The sequence below is a fragment of the Hordeum vulgare genome, chromosome 7H (genome assembly GCF_904849725.1).
Source record: "Hordeum vulgare subsp. vulgare chromosome 7H, MorexV3_pseudomolecules_assembly, whole genome shotgun sequence".
NCBI classification, from domain to species: domain Eukaryota; kingdom Viridiplantae; phylum Streptophyta; class Magnoliopsida; order Poales; family Poaceae; genus Hordeum; species Hordeum vulgare.
The window spans coordinates 386677054-386692448 of NC_058524.1; the positions used below are offsets into that span (position 1 = coordinate 386677054).

The following is a 15395-nucleotide window of genomic DNA, read 5'->3' on the forward strand; positions in this document are numbered from 1 at the left end:
TACTCTGGACTTGACGCGATTCTCCTACTGGATTGATACCTTGGTTCTCAAACTCAGGGAAATACTTACTGCTCCTGTGCTGCATCACCCTTTCCTGTTCAAGGGAAAAACCAACGCAAGCAAGTCTCTGTCAACATGTCAATCTGTGGCGCTGTTGTTCGAGAAGTAGCAGAAGGGTTTCTGGCGCCGTTGCCGGGGAGGATCAAGTCAAGAACTCATCCAAGTAAGTGTCGCAAACTCATCTCTTGCATTTACTTTTTTGCCTCTCGTTTTCCTCTCCCCCACTTCTGAAAAACAAAAATTTACAAAAAAATATTTGCCTTTTTTGTTTGCCCTTTTTCTCTCGCTTGCTCTTTGTTCGCTTGTGTGCTTGCTTGCTTGCTGAAGTCACCATGACTGAAAACACCAAACTTTGTCACTTCTCAAATACTAATAATGACTTTATTAGTACTCCAATTGCTCCCGCCACTAGTGCGGAATCATACGAAATCAATGCCGCTTTGCTGAATCTTGTTATGAAAGAGCAATTCTCCGGCCTTCCTAGTGAAGATGTCGCATCCCATCTTAATACCTTCGTTGAGATTTGCGATATGCAAAAGAAGAAAGATGTGGATAGTGATGTGATTAAATTAAAGCTTTTCCCTTTCTCGTTGCGAGATCGAGCAAAAACTTGGTTTTTGTCTTTGCCAAAAAATAGTATTGATTCTTGGAATAAGTGCAAAGATGCTTACATATCCAAGTATTTTCCGCCGGCTAAGATTATCTCTCTCTGTAATGATATCATGAATTTTAAGCAACTTGATTGCACAATCTTGGGAGAGGATGAAATTGATGATTAGAAATTGTCCCGCTCATGGCTTGAGTCTTTGGATGATTATACAAATCTTCTACGCTGGCTTGAATTTCGCTTCTAGAAACATCTTGGACTCTGTCTCTGGTGGAACGTTCATGGAAATCACGTTAGGAGAAGCCACAAAACTCCTAGATAATATCATGACGAACTACTCTCAGTGGCACACTAAAAGGTCACCTACTAGTAAGAAGGTACACGCTATAGAAGAAATTAACTCGTTGAGTGCTAAGATGGATGAGTTAATGAATTTGGTTGCTAGTAGAAGTGCTCCTTTAGATCCTAATGATTTGCCCTTGTCTTCCTTGATTGAGAGTAGCAACGCTAGCTTGGACGTTAATTTTGTTGGTAGGAATAATTTTGGCAACAACAATGCTTTTTGAGGAAACTATGTTCCTAGGCCTTTTCCTAGTAACTCCTCTAATAACTTTGGCAACTCCTACAACAATACTCATGGAAATTACAATAGATTACCCTCTGATCTAGAGATTATTAACTCTCAAAAGATTTTCAATGCGTCCATAGAGGAAAACCTACTCAAAATTGACGATTTGGCTAGGAGCGTTGATAGAATGTCTAGTGATATTGATGCTTTGAAAGTTAGAAGTTCTCCTCCCAAGATCAACATGGATGAAACTTTGAAAGCTATGCGTGTTTCCATGAGTGAGAGCAAAGAAAGAACCGCACAAATTCGTGCTAGACATGAATGGCTTAAAAAGGCGTGTTCTCGTGATAAGAATCACGAAGATCTTAAAGTGCTTGGTGTGACTCCTATTGAATCGTTGTTTTCTTGTGTCAAACCTAATGATGATGGGGCTGGATATAAATCCACCTTGGTTGAAAAAAGCCCCAATGATTCGGAGTCCATCTATCTTGATGCTAAAAGCATTGAAAGTGGAGTGGAAGATATTAAAACTTTGAGTAGTAATGAAATTACTACTTTGGATTTCAAGGAATTCAATTATGATAGTTGCTCCTTGATTGAATGCATTGATGCAATCCATGCTAAACTCTCCACACGCTTATAGCCAAAACAAGGACTTTACCGATCATATCGTTGAAGCTATGATAAAATCTCTTTAAGAGAAACTTGAATTGGAATCTCTATCCATAGAAAGCTTCCTGATAAGTGGGAACCTACTATCAAAATCAAAATCAAGAACTATGAATGCAATGCTTTGTGTGATTTTGGTGCTAGTGTTTCCGCGATTCCAAAGTCTTTATGTGATATTTTGGGTTTTAATGAGATTGAGGAGTGTTGTCTTAATTTGCATCTTGCGGATTCTACTGTCAAGAAACCCATGGGAAGGATCAATGATGTTCTTATTATTGTAAATAGGAACTATGCACCCGTGGATTTCATTGTGCTTGACATTGATTGCAATCCTACATGCCCTATTATTCTTGGTAGACCTATCCTAAGGACTATCGGTGCTATTATCGATATGAAGGAAGGGAATATTAAATTTCAATTTCCTTTAAAGAAGGGCATGGAGCATTTTCCTAGAAAGAAAATAAGATTGCCTTATGAATCCATGATGAGGGCTACTTATGGTTTGAGCACCAAAGACGACGACACGTGATTCTACCGCCTTATGCCTAGCCAAGGGCGTTAAACAATAGCGCTTGTTGGGAGGCAACCCAATGAATTTATCTTTTTCTTTCTGTTTTGTTGTATCCACACTATCATAGTTCTGTTGTGATTGTGTCTTTTGTGTTTCTTTTTGTGTTTGAGCCAAGCAAAACCTTTATGACTAGTCTTATTGATGCTTGTTTGATCCTGCTGGAAAAGACAGAAACTTTTCGCTCGCGAGATTATGTTTCATTTTTATTAAGAAAGAGCTTTTGAGTTGTTCCTTTTTGCTGCTGGTTCATATGCCTTTTGCCCAGGCAGTCGTAATTTTTCAGAATTTTTGAGGTACCAGAAGTATACGAAGTATACAGATTGCTACAGACTGGTCTGTTTTTGACAGATTCTGTTTTTGTTGAGTTCGTTGCTTGTTTTGATGAAACTATGGATAGTATCGGGGGGTACTAGCCATGGTAAAGTGAGAATACAGTAATCTAACACCAATATAAATACAAATCAATATTTCTATAGTACCTAAAGAGGTGGTGGTTTGTTTTCTTGTGCTAATGTTATCACGAGTTTCTGTTTAAGTTTTGTGTTGTGAAGTTTTCAAGTTTTGGGTGATGTTCTCATGAAGAAAGAGATAAGGAGTGGAAAGAGCTCAAGCTTGGGGATGCCCAAGGCATCCCAAGCCAAATTCAAGGACTCCAAAAAGCCTAAGCTTGGGGATGCCCCGGGAAGGCATCCCCTCTTTCATCTTCAATCCATCGGTAACATTACTTGGAGCTATATTTTTATTCACCACATGATATGTGTTTTGCTTGGAGCGTCTTGTATCGTAGGAGTCTTTTTTTTCGTTGTGTCACAATCGTCCTTGCTGCACACCTTTTGAGAGAGACATGCACTCATCGTGATTTTGGTAGAATTCTCATCGTGCTTCACTTATATCTTTTGAGCTAGATAATTTTGCTCTATGTGCTTCACTTAGATCTTTTAGAGCACGGCGGTGCGTGACTTGGTAGTTGGCTTGTGCTATGAAAGTAGTCCCAAAGGTGACAGGTACCCAAAGAGGATACAAAAACCTCCATCTTCATGTGCATTGAGTAGAAAGATAAGTTTTGATTCCTCTCAATTAGTTTTGAGACGTGGATTTGGTAATATTAAGAGTTATGTTAGTAGGGTGTTGTGAATCTAGAAATACTTGTGTTGAAGTTAGTTATTACCGTAGCATGCACGTATGGTGAACCGCTATGTTAGGAAGTCGGAGCATAATTGATCTATTGATTGTCATCCTTTGTGTTGCGGTCGGGATCGCGCGATGGTTAACACCTACCAACCCTTCTCCTAGGAGTATGCGTTTAGCACTTTGTTTCGATTACTAATAAAAACTAATACGAGTCCATGGTATAGATGCACTTTCACCTTCCACCATTGCTAGCCTCTCTAGTTCCGCGCAATTCTCTCCGGTGCACAAACCCACCATATGCCTTCCTCAAAACAGCCACCATACCTACCTACTATGGCATTTTTATAGCCATTCCAAGATATATTGCCATGCAACTCCCACCGTTCCGTCTCATGACTTGTGTCGTCACTCTCATATTGCCATTGCATGATCGTAAGATAGCTGGCGAGATGTTTCAACGTCAAACGCCAAGCTAGATCGTTGCACATCCCGGTACACTGCTAGAGGCATTTCCTATAGAGTCATCATCGTTTTGAGCTTTGAGCTGTGAGTAAATAAAAGTGTGATGATCATCATTATTAGAGAATTGTCCCATGTGAGGAAATAAAAAAGAAGAAGAGGCCAAAGAGCCCAAAAATAAAAAAAGAGGCCCAAGAGCCCAAATAAAAAAAAGAGAAAAAGAGAGAAGGGACAATGCTACTATCTTTTTCCACACTTGTGCTTCATTATAGCACCATGTTCTTCATGATTGAGAGCCTCTCGTTTCGTCACCACCATATGCTAGTGGGTATCTTCATTATATAACTTGGCTTGTATATTCCAATGATGGGCTTCCTCAAAATTGCCCTAGGTCTTCGTGAGCAAGTAAGTTGGATGCACACCCACTAGTTCTCCTTTTGAGCTTTCACATACTTATAGCTCTAGTGCATCCTTTGTATGGGAATCCCTACTCATTCACATGATATCTATTAATGGGAATCTCCATAGCCCTTTAATACGCTGAGTCAATGTGACCATCTCCTCCCTTTTTGTGTCACAACCACCACCACACTCTATTCCCCGTATAGTGCTATATCCATGGCTCACGCTCATGTATTGCGTGATAGTTATAAAAGGTTTGAGAAAGTAAGAGTGTGAAAACAATTACTTGGCCAGTACCGGGGTTGTGCATGATTTAAATTAGTTGTGTGGGGATGATGGAGCATAGCCAGACTACATGATTTTGTAGGGATAACTTTCTTTGGCCTTGTTATTTCGAAAGTTCATGATTACCTTGCTAGTTTGCTTGAAGTATTATTATTTTCATGTCAATAGCAAACTATTGTTTTGAATCTTACAGATCTGAACATTCATGTCACACAAAAGAAGTTGCAAAGGACAACTATGCTAGGTAGCATTCCACATCAAAAATTTAGTCTTTATCACTTCCCTACTCGAGGACGAGCAGGAGTTAAGCTTGGGGATGCTTGATACGTCTCCAAAGTATCTATAATTTTTGATGGTTTCATGCTATTATCCTGTCAAACTAATGATGTTTTGTATGCCTTTTATATCTTTTTGGGACTAACTTATTAACTCAGTGCCAAGTGCCAGATCCTGTTTTTTTCCGTGTTTTTGACCCCTTTCAGAGGAGGATTTTAAACGGAGTCCAAACGGAACGAAACTTCCAAAAAGATTTTTTCTGAAACAGAAGAAGATCGAGAAGCTTGAGAACCAAGGCTCCTAGCCACAGCCAGGGGGGCGCCTCCCAGGCTTGTGGGCTCCCTGGGTCACCTCTGCCCTAGGTCTTTCGCCTATATATTCCCATAAATTCCAGAAAAAATCAGGAGATCATCGAAAGTACTTTTCCACCGCCGCAAGCTTCTGTCTCCGCAAGATCCCATCTGGGGCACGTTCTGGTGCCCTGCCGGAGGGGGGATTCGGATACGGAGGGCTTCTTCCTCAACACCATGACCTCTCCGATGATGCGTGAGTAGTTCACCACAGACCTACGGGTCCATAGCTAATAGCTAGATGGCTTCTTCTCTCTCTTGGATCTTCAATACAAAGTTCTCCATGAACTTCATGGAGCTCTATCCGATGTAATCTTCTTTTGCGGTGTGTTTGTCGAGATCTGATGAATTTTGGATTTATGATCAGATTATCTATGAATCTTATTTGAGTTTCTTCTGATCTCTCTTATGCATGATTTCATATCCTTGTAATTCTCTTCGAGTTGTGGGTTTTGTTTGGCCAACTTGATCTATGATTCTTGCAATGGGATAAGTGCTTGGTTTTGGGTTCATACCGTGCGGTGACCTGACCCAGTGATAGAAGGGGTAGCGAGGCACGCATCATGTTGTTGCCATCAAGGGTAAAAATATGGGGTTTTCATCATTGGTTTGAGTCTATCCCTCTACATCATGTCATCTTGCTTAAGGCGTTACTCTGTTTCTCATGAACTCAATACACTAGATGCATGCTGGATAGCGGTCGATGTGTGGAGTAATAGTAGTAGATGCAGAAAGTATCGGTCTACTTGTCTCGGACGTGATGCCTATATGTATGATCATTGCCTTAGATATCGTCATGACTTTGCGCGGTTCTATCAATTGCTCGACTGTAATTTGTTCACCCACCGTATTATTTGCTATTTTGAGAGAAGCCTCTAGTGAACACTATGGCCCCCGGGTCTACTTCACATCATATTTTCACCCTTACACTTTTACTTCGTTGCACTTTCGCCTTCAGATCTCACTTTGCAATCAATCTTGAAGGGATTGACAACCCCTTTATAGCGTTGGGTGCAAGCTCTTTTGTGTTTGCGCAGGTACTCTGGACTTGACGTGATTCTCATACTGGATTGATACCTTGGTTCTCAAACTGAGAGAAATACTTACTGCTCCTGTGCTGCATCACCCTTTCCTCTTCAAGGGAAAAACCAACGCAAGCAAGTCTCTGTCAACGTGTCAATCTCTGGCGCTCCACCACCGGAGCGTCGTCACGCTGTTGGAGAACTCGTCTACTTCTCCGTCTTGCTTGCTGGATCAAGAAGGCCGAGATCGTCATCGAGTTGTACGTGTGCTGAACGCGGAGGTGACGTCCGGCACTAGATCGGAACGGATCGTGGGACGGATCGCAGGACGGTACGTGGGACGGTTCGTGGGGCTAATCGAGGGACGTGAAGACGTTTCACTACATCAACCGCATTTCTTAACGCTTCCCGCTGTGCGATCTACAAGGGTACGTAGATCCAAATCTCCTCTCGTAGATGGACATCACCATGATAGGTCTTCGTGTGCATAGGAAATTTTTTGTTTCCCATGCAACGTTCCCCAACAGGTTTTTGATTAGAGACCCATGGTAGTTCTGTTTTGACTAGAAAGAAACCCGGGTAATAAAAATCAAAGTACGACAAAAGAGTTACAAACTCTTTATTATGGCTTGTACCGAGCCTAAAAAAGCCCGTGGTATAAAATTTAGGCCCATGTTCGACCCGACCCGACCGTCGGACCTAGTTTCGGACTCAAGCCCGGTCCGAACCCGAAGAAGCTCGACCCGGCTGGCAAGCCCGACCCAACATAGGCGTAAAATTGAGTTTCCGCATGCCGGGGGACGATATTCACACTTGATTCTCGGGCCCGGGCCCAGCCCGGGGGCAAGCCCGGGACCGGCCTAACCCGAAAATTTTGAGGCCAGGTCGGGTCAGGCTGGCCTAGTCGGATTTTTTATGGTCAGTTATATTGCACACCGGCCTTGGCGCGATGGAGAACATACATGTCGTTTGTCCAACTCCATCGCGAACTATTTTTGTGTTTTTTTCTTTTGCAACTCCGCCTCGCGCGTAGATTGAACGGCTGCGTGGATAGATCGAACGGTCGTTCTCAGATGATGGATGCTTATTAAATATTCTTTGATGGATGTGTAGCCGCCTTTTTTTTCAAAGGAGGCCTACATTTATGTCGAGCCAGCATGAAAAAGTGTCGAGAGAGAAGATAGCCAATGGTTAGGGATGGTCAAATAGCTCCCTTGAGAGGACATCTTGATCCCTTCCTTCTTGCCTCTGTGATGTCATCCCATCACCTGCCATTGCCACCTTTTCTTTTTTGCTACGTACTACTACTCCGTACACAGCTATAGTCGTGACGGTAGAGTGTGCTTTCCTTCAGAAGCCCTCCAGCATCCAAACTCGTTTCGTGCGGAAAAAAAGGTGTAATAATTCAAACTTGTTCATCGATCCAAAAAAGTAAGTATATATCGATACGTTTATTATAATTTTTGCAATATAAAATACGGTCTTTGAGATGTCTCTCTCCGGACTCCGTTCCGGCCGGTTCTCCTCTCCTCTCCTCTCCTCTCCTCTCCCGTCCCGCAACAATAATGCCCTAGCTCGCCGCCGCGTTTCTCGACGCCGTTCGTTCGTTTCCTTTCTTTTCTTATCATCTCCTCCCGTGTGCGTGGCCGTGCCGTGCTGTGCTCCGCTTTATTGACCATTGTCGCTCGTCCAACACCTGACACAAATCCACAATGGCCACCGATACGTTCGTCACCGTCGTGGACTTCGAGGACGACGAGATCACCGCCACCGTCACGTCCTCCGGCGACGCCGTGAAGGCCTGGCTCCGCCAGATCCGCTACGTCTACCGCTGGGTCTACCACAAGCTCATCGTGGGGCTGGACGTGGAGTGGCGCCCCAGCTTCGGCCGCGCGCAGAATCCCGTCGCGCTACTGCAGCTCTGCGTCGGCCGCCGCTGCCTCATCTTCCAGCTCCTCCACGCCGACTTCATCCCGCTGGCCCTCCGCCGCTTCCTCGCCGACCCGGACTTCCGGTTCGTCGGCGTGGGCGTGCAGAACGACGTCGACCGCCTCAACGACGACCACGGCCTCGAGGTCGCCAACGTCGTCGATCTGCGTAGCCTCGCGGCCGACGAGATGCGCAGGCCGTGGCTCCGCCAGGCCGGGCTCAAGGACGTCGCGGGCGTCGTCATGGGGGCCAACCTCCACAAGCCACGCAGGGTCACGATGGGGCCGTGGGACGCCTGCCGCCTCTCCCAGGAGCAGATCCAGTATGCCTGCATCGACGCCTTCGTCTCCTTCGAGGACGGCCGGAAGCTCCTCACCGGCGACTACTCCGACTCCGAAGAGGAGGATGACTCCGGCTACTGAGGCCATAGATCGATTGCCTCGTCCCGTACGTGTCCTGCAAATTCCACCTGCTGTTCCCAAGTACTACCTGCCTCGTTCCGTACGTTCTTATATTAGTTTATAGAGGGAGTATTACTTGTGCGTTTAGATTTAGTTGTTCATCTCGTAATCCTAAGTTAGGGATGGTTTATTAGGAGTTTATCTGCGATGGTAATGATGCTGTGACTAGTACTAGCTTCTAGTGGTTAGAACTGGCTTGGTGCCATGACCATTTGTGCCGTATCGATCAAGACCTTTTCTCTTTTCTTTGTGAATTATGCTGCTCATCTATGCTTTTTGTTGGAGTTCTCTGCTGTGCTCTCTGCTCTACTCCCAAGTGCTACCACCAAGCATAATTCTATTTCTGGCACCTCGAGTTCTCTGCTGTGTCTGTGTGAAAATAATTATGTGTACGGTGCACCCATCTGTCCTAACAACTCAGGGAGGCGTGCTTCATCTAGTAAAATTATATGGGTTGTGATTAGCACGGTATACATAGCGCAAGATTTCTGATTTTATAGTTGCATACTGCTAGGATTGTCACATAAGATAGAAATCGAAAGGAAATGTTTGTCTTTACTTTATCGAGAAATGATCTTCTAGTAACAATATTTCTCAACACATATTTCAAAAAATTATACTAAAAACAAGACCCAAATAGCCCATTGTACAATACTTCTTATTACTATCTCTAGATTACGTGGCGTGGGGCTAAAATAGGTCTGTCCTATCAACCACGTCCTCCGATCCTAAGATAAATCTTTCTAAATATTTTACTATCGATTATATACAAATATATCAAAAATAATTTGCTACCCATAATGATAGCTATATGACCCTAATTTTTATCTTTAATTATTTTAAACGATGAAAAATAACTCTATAACGAAATTATCACGACTTTGGACCAGTAAGGTAAGCAAAAAGGCACTTGTACTAAAAAGGCAGAAAGGCACTTGTACTAAAAAGGAAAACGAAAGACCGAGAAAAATGAGAAAAGGCCCTTTATACACAATGAAAAGGCACTTGTTTTAAAAAGGTAATAAAGTAAATAACGAGAAGTGAGAAAAAGTCATTTATACACAATAAAAATGCACTTATACGAATGTCATAAGAAACCCCACACCTCATATATAAAAAAGACATTTATGCTAAAGGGTGTGTAGCTATCAACATGCATAGAAAATTGCCTCTCACACATATATATATATAGACATTTTTTAGAATGTAGATTCATCCATTTTTTTTAGTAAGTAGTCTATAATAAAATCTTTAAAAAGACTTATATTTAGGAAGGGGGAAATACTATGCATACCTTATTCTCTTCTGGGTAGAAATCATAGTGTGACGTGGGTATAAAATGGGGTTGTTTTTAAGGTGACACTTAGACTTAGATAATAAATGGATGGAATACATTCCACAATGATATTGACAATAGGGAATTTGATAATAAATGGATGGAATACATTTCATGGAAGAGCGTCTGCAGGCCTAAGGACCTTAGGGGGCCTAGGGGTGCTTCACCTTGATAAATTATGTCGGGCTCTTCAGTTGCGGTGGTTCTGGTTTGAATGGACAGTGCCAACGAGGCTTTGGATGGGTCTGGGTAACCCTTGTGATCATAAGGACACGTATTTTTTCTATGCGTATACAACCATCACCGTTGGCAATGGTGCTAGGACACCTTTTTGGGACTTCTATGGCTAAATGGGTGTAAGTATAAGGACATTGCCCCTCTAATCTTCGACGTTTCATCACGCAAAAACTGGAAGGTGAGGGAGGCCCTGCGCAATAGCGCTTGGATTAGCAAGATCAGCATGGCCAGCACGTTCACGCTAGACCACGTGAGGCATTTTTTGACGCTGTGGAATTCCCTCCACGGAATCCAACGTGATGAGCAAATCAAAGATTCCATTATTTGGAAGCATACCGTCTCAGGACAATACAACGCCTCATCCACGTATAATGCACAATTTCTATCCGTCATACGTACTCACATGGGCAAGATGGTGTGGAAGGCGTGGGCTCCATCGAATGTAAAATTCCTCGCTTGGTTGGCAATTCAAAACCGGATATGGACGGTCGATCGTTTGGCCAAGAAGGCATGGCTAAATTGTGGGCCTTGCCCATTGTGTGAGCGAGAAGAAACCGTCGAAGACATCTTCTTCAAATGTCATTACTCTCTGCGGCTGTGGGGGTTGGTAAAAGATTGGCTCCAGCTAGTTAGCCTGATGCCAATGCTTGGGTAACGCATGAGCATTAAATATTGGTGGTATGACATGGTTGACACCCCGGCAACCTACATGCATGCAATGCCTTTCGCTAACCTTGCTTGTCTGGAAGACGATTTGGGATGAAAAGAATGCAAGAGCATTCCGGACCATCTTTGTGCCCCCCTTCATCCTACTTCGTACCATTCAATCTGTGACGCGGCTATGGCCCAATGCGGATGCCAAACACTTAGGTAGCATTCTTTTGGGAGATTAGAGATCGTTTGTTTGTTTTGCACCCCTTGTTGGGTACAATTCCTTTTCGCTTGTACTCTAAAAACCGCATCGAACTTCTTCCTTGCTTAATTAATGAAAATGGACAAATCTTTTGCTCTGTGTTTAAAAAAACAATAGCGAATTTCCTACAAATTAAAATCCATTTGCTATTCCTCAGCCGATTGAGAAATGGATGTTATAGTGCCGGCCTATACATGGAAATTCATTCTATTTTTTATTGTTTAGCTCTCAGTCGTTGTTATTTTTTCTATTGTTTTTCGTAATGCTTGAGATACTTCCTTCGTTTTAAAATAAATGTTGTGATTTTATTTCAATCACGACACTTATTTCGAAATAAAGGGAGTAGTTATTTATCAATTGATTTAGCTTCAAACGCTCCCAATTAAAATCATGTAAAACTGGCATGTGAATTCTATAGCCAAAAAATAACCCAACATATGAAATGCTTCGGTGTTGGACCAGATCATCTCATTATCGTTTGCTTGACCACTGCGCAAAAGTTATTTCATACTTTCAATCATATGAAAATGTCAGCATCTGATGGAAACAGGGCCACATTGAGCAGTACTAAGAGCATCTTCAACAGTTTTTTTATATTTGCACTCATTTATTATTTTATAAATTTTGGTCAAAAATTTTATATATATGTACGTATGCTAGTATGTAATGTGTCTATGACAAACTGTTCCTACATGTCATTGTGTGTTTTGTGCAAATATAGCAGTTTAACATATAAAGGCTACCAAAGCAAAAAAAAATATTGGCTTTATAAACCTTTTATCTCCGCTTGCTATAATAATTTTTTCGTAATTCAATATACAAAGACTATTGGAGATGCTCTAATGCTTTTTTAAGAAACTGATGGCAATACTGCAGTTCTATTTTCGTTAGAATAAAACCATATAAAAAAGTTGCAAACTCAAAAAGTTCAAACTTGCAAACTCTAGTATTCTGCAACTAAACTGGGCACGATAAAAACACGCAGGTGAACAAATCACATGAGAACTTTTATGTTGAGCTAGCCAACTAGCACGGCACATCAACTACAGCCTAGCAAAGCCAAATTTTGTGTTTTGACCTTTTCTTAAACTTTAGCAAGATCTGATTCAGTTTGAATTTTTTTCAAGATATAACCCTTTTTCTATCGTCACAGTCTTTGATGATAGGGTAATACTGCCTACCGTCATGATCTATGACTTGTAGGCTTTTCCTTTTCTTTTTTACTGTCTTTTCGAGTGTAATACTCCTACTACTACTTGCTTCCTATCAGCCAGCTTCCTACTAGTAGTTGTAGGTTTTTCCTTTTCTTTTTTACTGTCTCGCAAGAACAAGACATTCATACTATCATTAGTGCAGGAAATCCTAGCTATGGCGTGGTAAAAAGGGGTCTGCTCGCGTGGACAAGCCATCGATATGACGCCATAGTTAAAAATTAGTGGTGGCGTTGGAGACGACCCTAAGAGTATTTTGAATATCTGCTCGCGTTAGATAGAGTTACACGCCGATATTGTCATATTTAGCTAATAAAAAAATATCAACTTCACAAAAGATACTAAGCATTTCATTCACAAAAGATACCAAACATTTCATTCACAAAAGGTACCAAATTCACAAAAGGAAAGTACCAATTACTTGTCACAATGTATCTACGATCTTCCCCTCTTGATCGACACTACCTAGCTAGTTTTTCCTAAGGACTTTCTTAAGATCACGAAGCTTATTCCTATTTGTCTCCCCCTCCATTATGTAATGCGCCTTCTGTGTCTTTAGTTGAGTCCTCTAGACCTTTAGGACTTGTATATCCTTATTAATCTCAGTTATCTCGAGGTTCTTTAGGACTTGTATATCCTTATTAATCTCAGTTATCTAGAGGTTCAGCGCCGTGATCTGACCTTGATACTGAAAATCTTATCACTCACAATAACATTGTCATCGATAATTTTGTCCTTCTCCTTCATCAAAGAGTCATTCAACTCCTCCAGGTCTTTGAGATAACTCTCACGTGACGCGATCAGCTCGTGACTGAACACGTCCACGTCACCAGAAGACTGCACATCCACAGCTGGCGAAGACGTATCTCCTACGTATGCCTGTCAAGGGTTTGATCAAATCATGAACAATTAATTAGTGGTTATATATATATATATATATAATGAGTCTATTCTAATAACGCACTTAAGAGTCTTATTCTCAAAACACCACCTTCTACCACACAACGGCCCGAAAAACTACATTAGCCCCGAAAAAACACCACCTTCTACCCCCGCAGCAACCCCACATCTCTGCCCACCTTCTTCCCCGCACCTACCCTGCACCACCAAAATCGCCCCACCACCCTCCCTTGCTCCAGACCTGCCCCAACCCCACCGCCTCCAACCACCTTCCCCTAGCCCCACCGCCTCCCACCACGTGCCCCCAACGCCAAACCGCCTCCCACCTCCTCCTGGACTTGGCCCCGACCAACGCGACGCCACACCCCACCATCACCTGCCTCATCGCCAAAGGCAAGTACCACCTCCGCTCTGCCCCACCGCATCGATTCACCTTGCGCGCCTCTAAGCTTGGCGACCAGATCCGACGCTCGTCGTCGATACATGGCGTCCTCGGCCGCCTCAGCATCAAACATTGTCGCGTTGCCAAGCCCCAACCGCGAGATCCCCGACGACGACGGCCGGTCCATGATGACGTGCTACGAGGTGGATCTCGATCGGGCGGCAGCCGTCATGCTCGTACCCTCAACTTCAACCAGATCCATCTACCCCCGTGCTGAATCTGAGCATCTTCACCAGCGTTAGCATCTGGGAGAAGGCGATCCCAAGCCACGTCGTCGCGCGGGTGGCCCGCAACGAGTGGTCGGTGACGCCTCCATCTAGATCCCCCGCCGACGCCCTTCCCTCTCACTACTCGACCATGAAGTACTGTCGTCGAGTCTGTGCAGCTCGACCGAGCGACATGAACCTCGGTTGCGCGGGGTTGCGGCTCGATAGCTCATTCATGCAGTTGGCTGATGCGTTTGACTCATGCCTATCTGTGATGAAGTTGATTGCCTTACCCCGTGGGATGAACTTGTAATAATGTGTGTTTTTCAATATTTTGCATTATTCGAGCAGTGCACATGTGCCCACCCCTATAGTGTGGTAGTCTCACTCATGCAGTGGAGAACATGTGTAGTTTGGTTGCATAACATGCGCTCGACGTGTAAAGTCATGAAGATGTGGATGTCTAGTACGCCGGAGGGCTATAGAAGAATTTTTTTTGAAGTTTACTTTTTATTTAATGTATGAGAAAAAAATAAAAATTTATAATATAGATGTAGTCCGCTGACGCACTACTTGCAGTTCACGCGGCTCATTTGTGAAGTTCACTAGTGTAGTCCCGCGCGTTTTAAAAAGTTAGAAAAACGACAAAAATGTCATGAAGTTTGCTTCGATTTGTGTTGAGGTTTACTTCGCCCCCATGTGGAAGTGCACTAGTTTCATGAAAAACAGAACAAAGAGAAAAGAAATCTTGCAGAGCGCTTTCCCGTGGGATGCAGTACATCAATTTGGGTGTCGCGAAAAAGAGAGTATCCACATTCCGGTAATTTCGAAACTGCTCCTAAACCGTAAGGATTTAGAGAGGCTGTTCTACATCAAAAAGTTGTGTCTCGTTGATACCTTTCCAATGCTATATCAATTGCTTCGTTCCGACGAGCGGTTTGGGAAAATTTACGAAATACGCTCGCTGCCACTCGTAGACATCGGCACCGTTTTCAAAATTAATTTAAACCCGCGAGGAATCTCAACGAATGGCCAACATATGAAAGGTGCGCCTATTACACATATTTTCAACACCGTATCATACGTCTCGTTCCAATGAACGGTTTAAAAACTGCAGCGAAAACAGTCCAAAAAATGAAAAAATTCAAAAAACAGAATTCTGTTTTTAGTAAATTTGAAATTACTCTCATACGTAAGGAATTAGAGAGAGTAATGTACATGAAAAAGATACGTATCGATGATATCTTTCCAATGCCATATCGTTTGCTTATTTCCGACAACAGGTTTAGAAAAAATCGCGAAAATACGTTCGCTGCAGCCCGTCATGTTCGAAACTGCTCTCAAACCGCGAAAATCGCGA

The 15395-nt window shown here is 43.0% G+C and overlaps 1 protein-coding gene across 1 annotated transcript; it reads left to right on the forward strand.

The window, feature by feature from the left end:
* The first annotated feature begins 7898 nt into the window (after positions 1-7898).
* On the forward strand, positions 7899-9074 carry LOC123407717 (Werner Syndrome-like exonuclease). Its single transcript, XM_045100910.1, has one exon. It carries the CDS (start codon positions 8113-8115, stop codon positions 8749-8751), a length of 639 nt encoding a protein of 212 aa, XP_044956845.1. The 5' UTR covers positions 7899-8112; the 3' UTR covers positions 8752-9074.
* The last annotated feature ends 6321 nt before the right edge of the window (positions 9075-15395 follow it).

What these genes read in the sequence shown, in the direction of transcription:
- LOC123407717 (XM_045100910.1), top strand. Translation starts at nt 8,113, where the DNA reads ATGGCCACCGATACGTTCGTCACCGTCGTGGACTTCGAGGACGACGAG.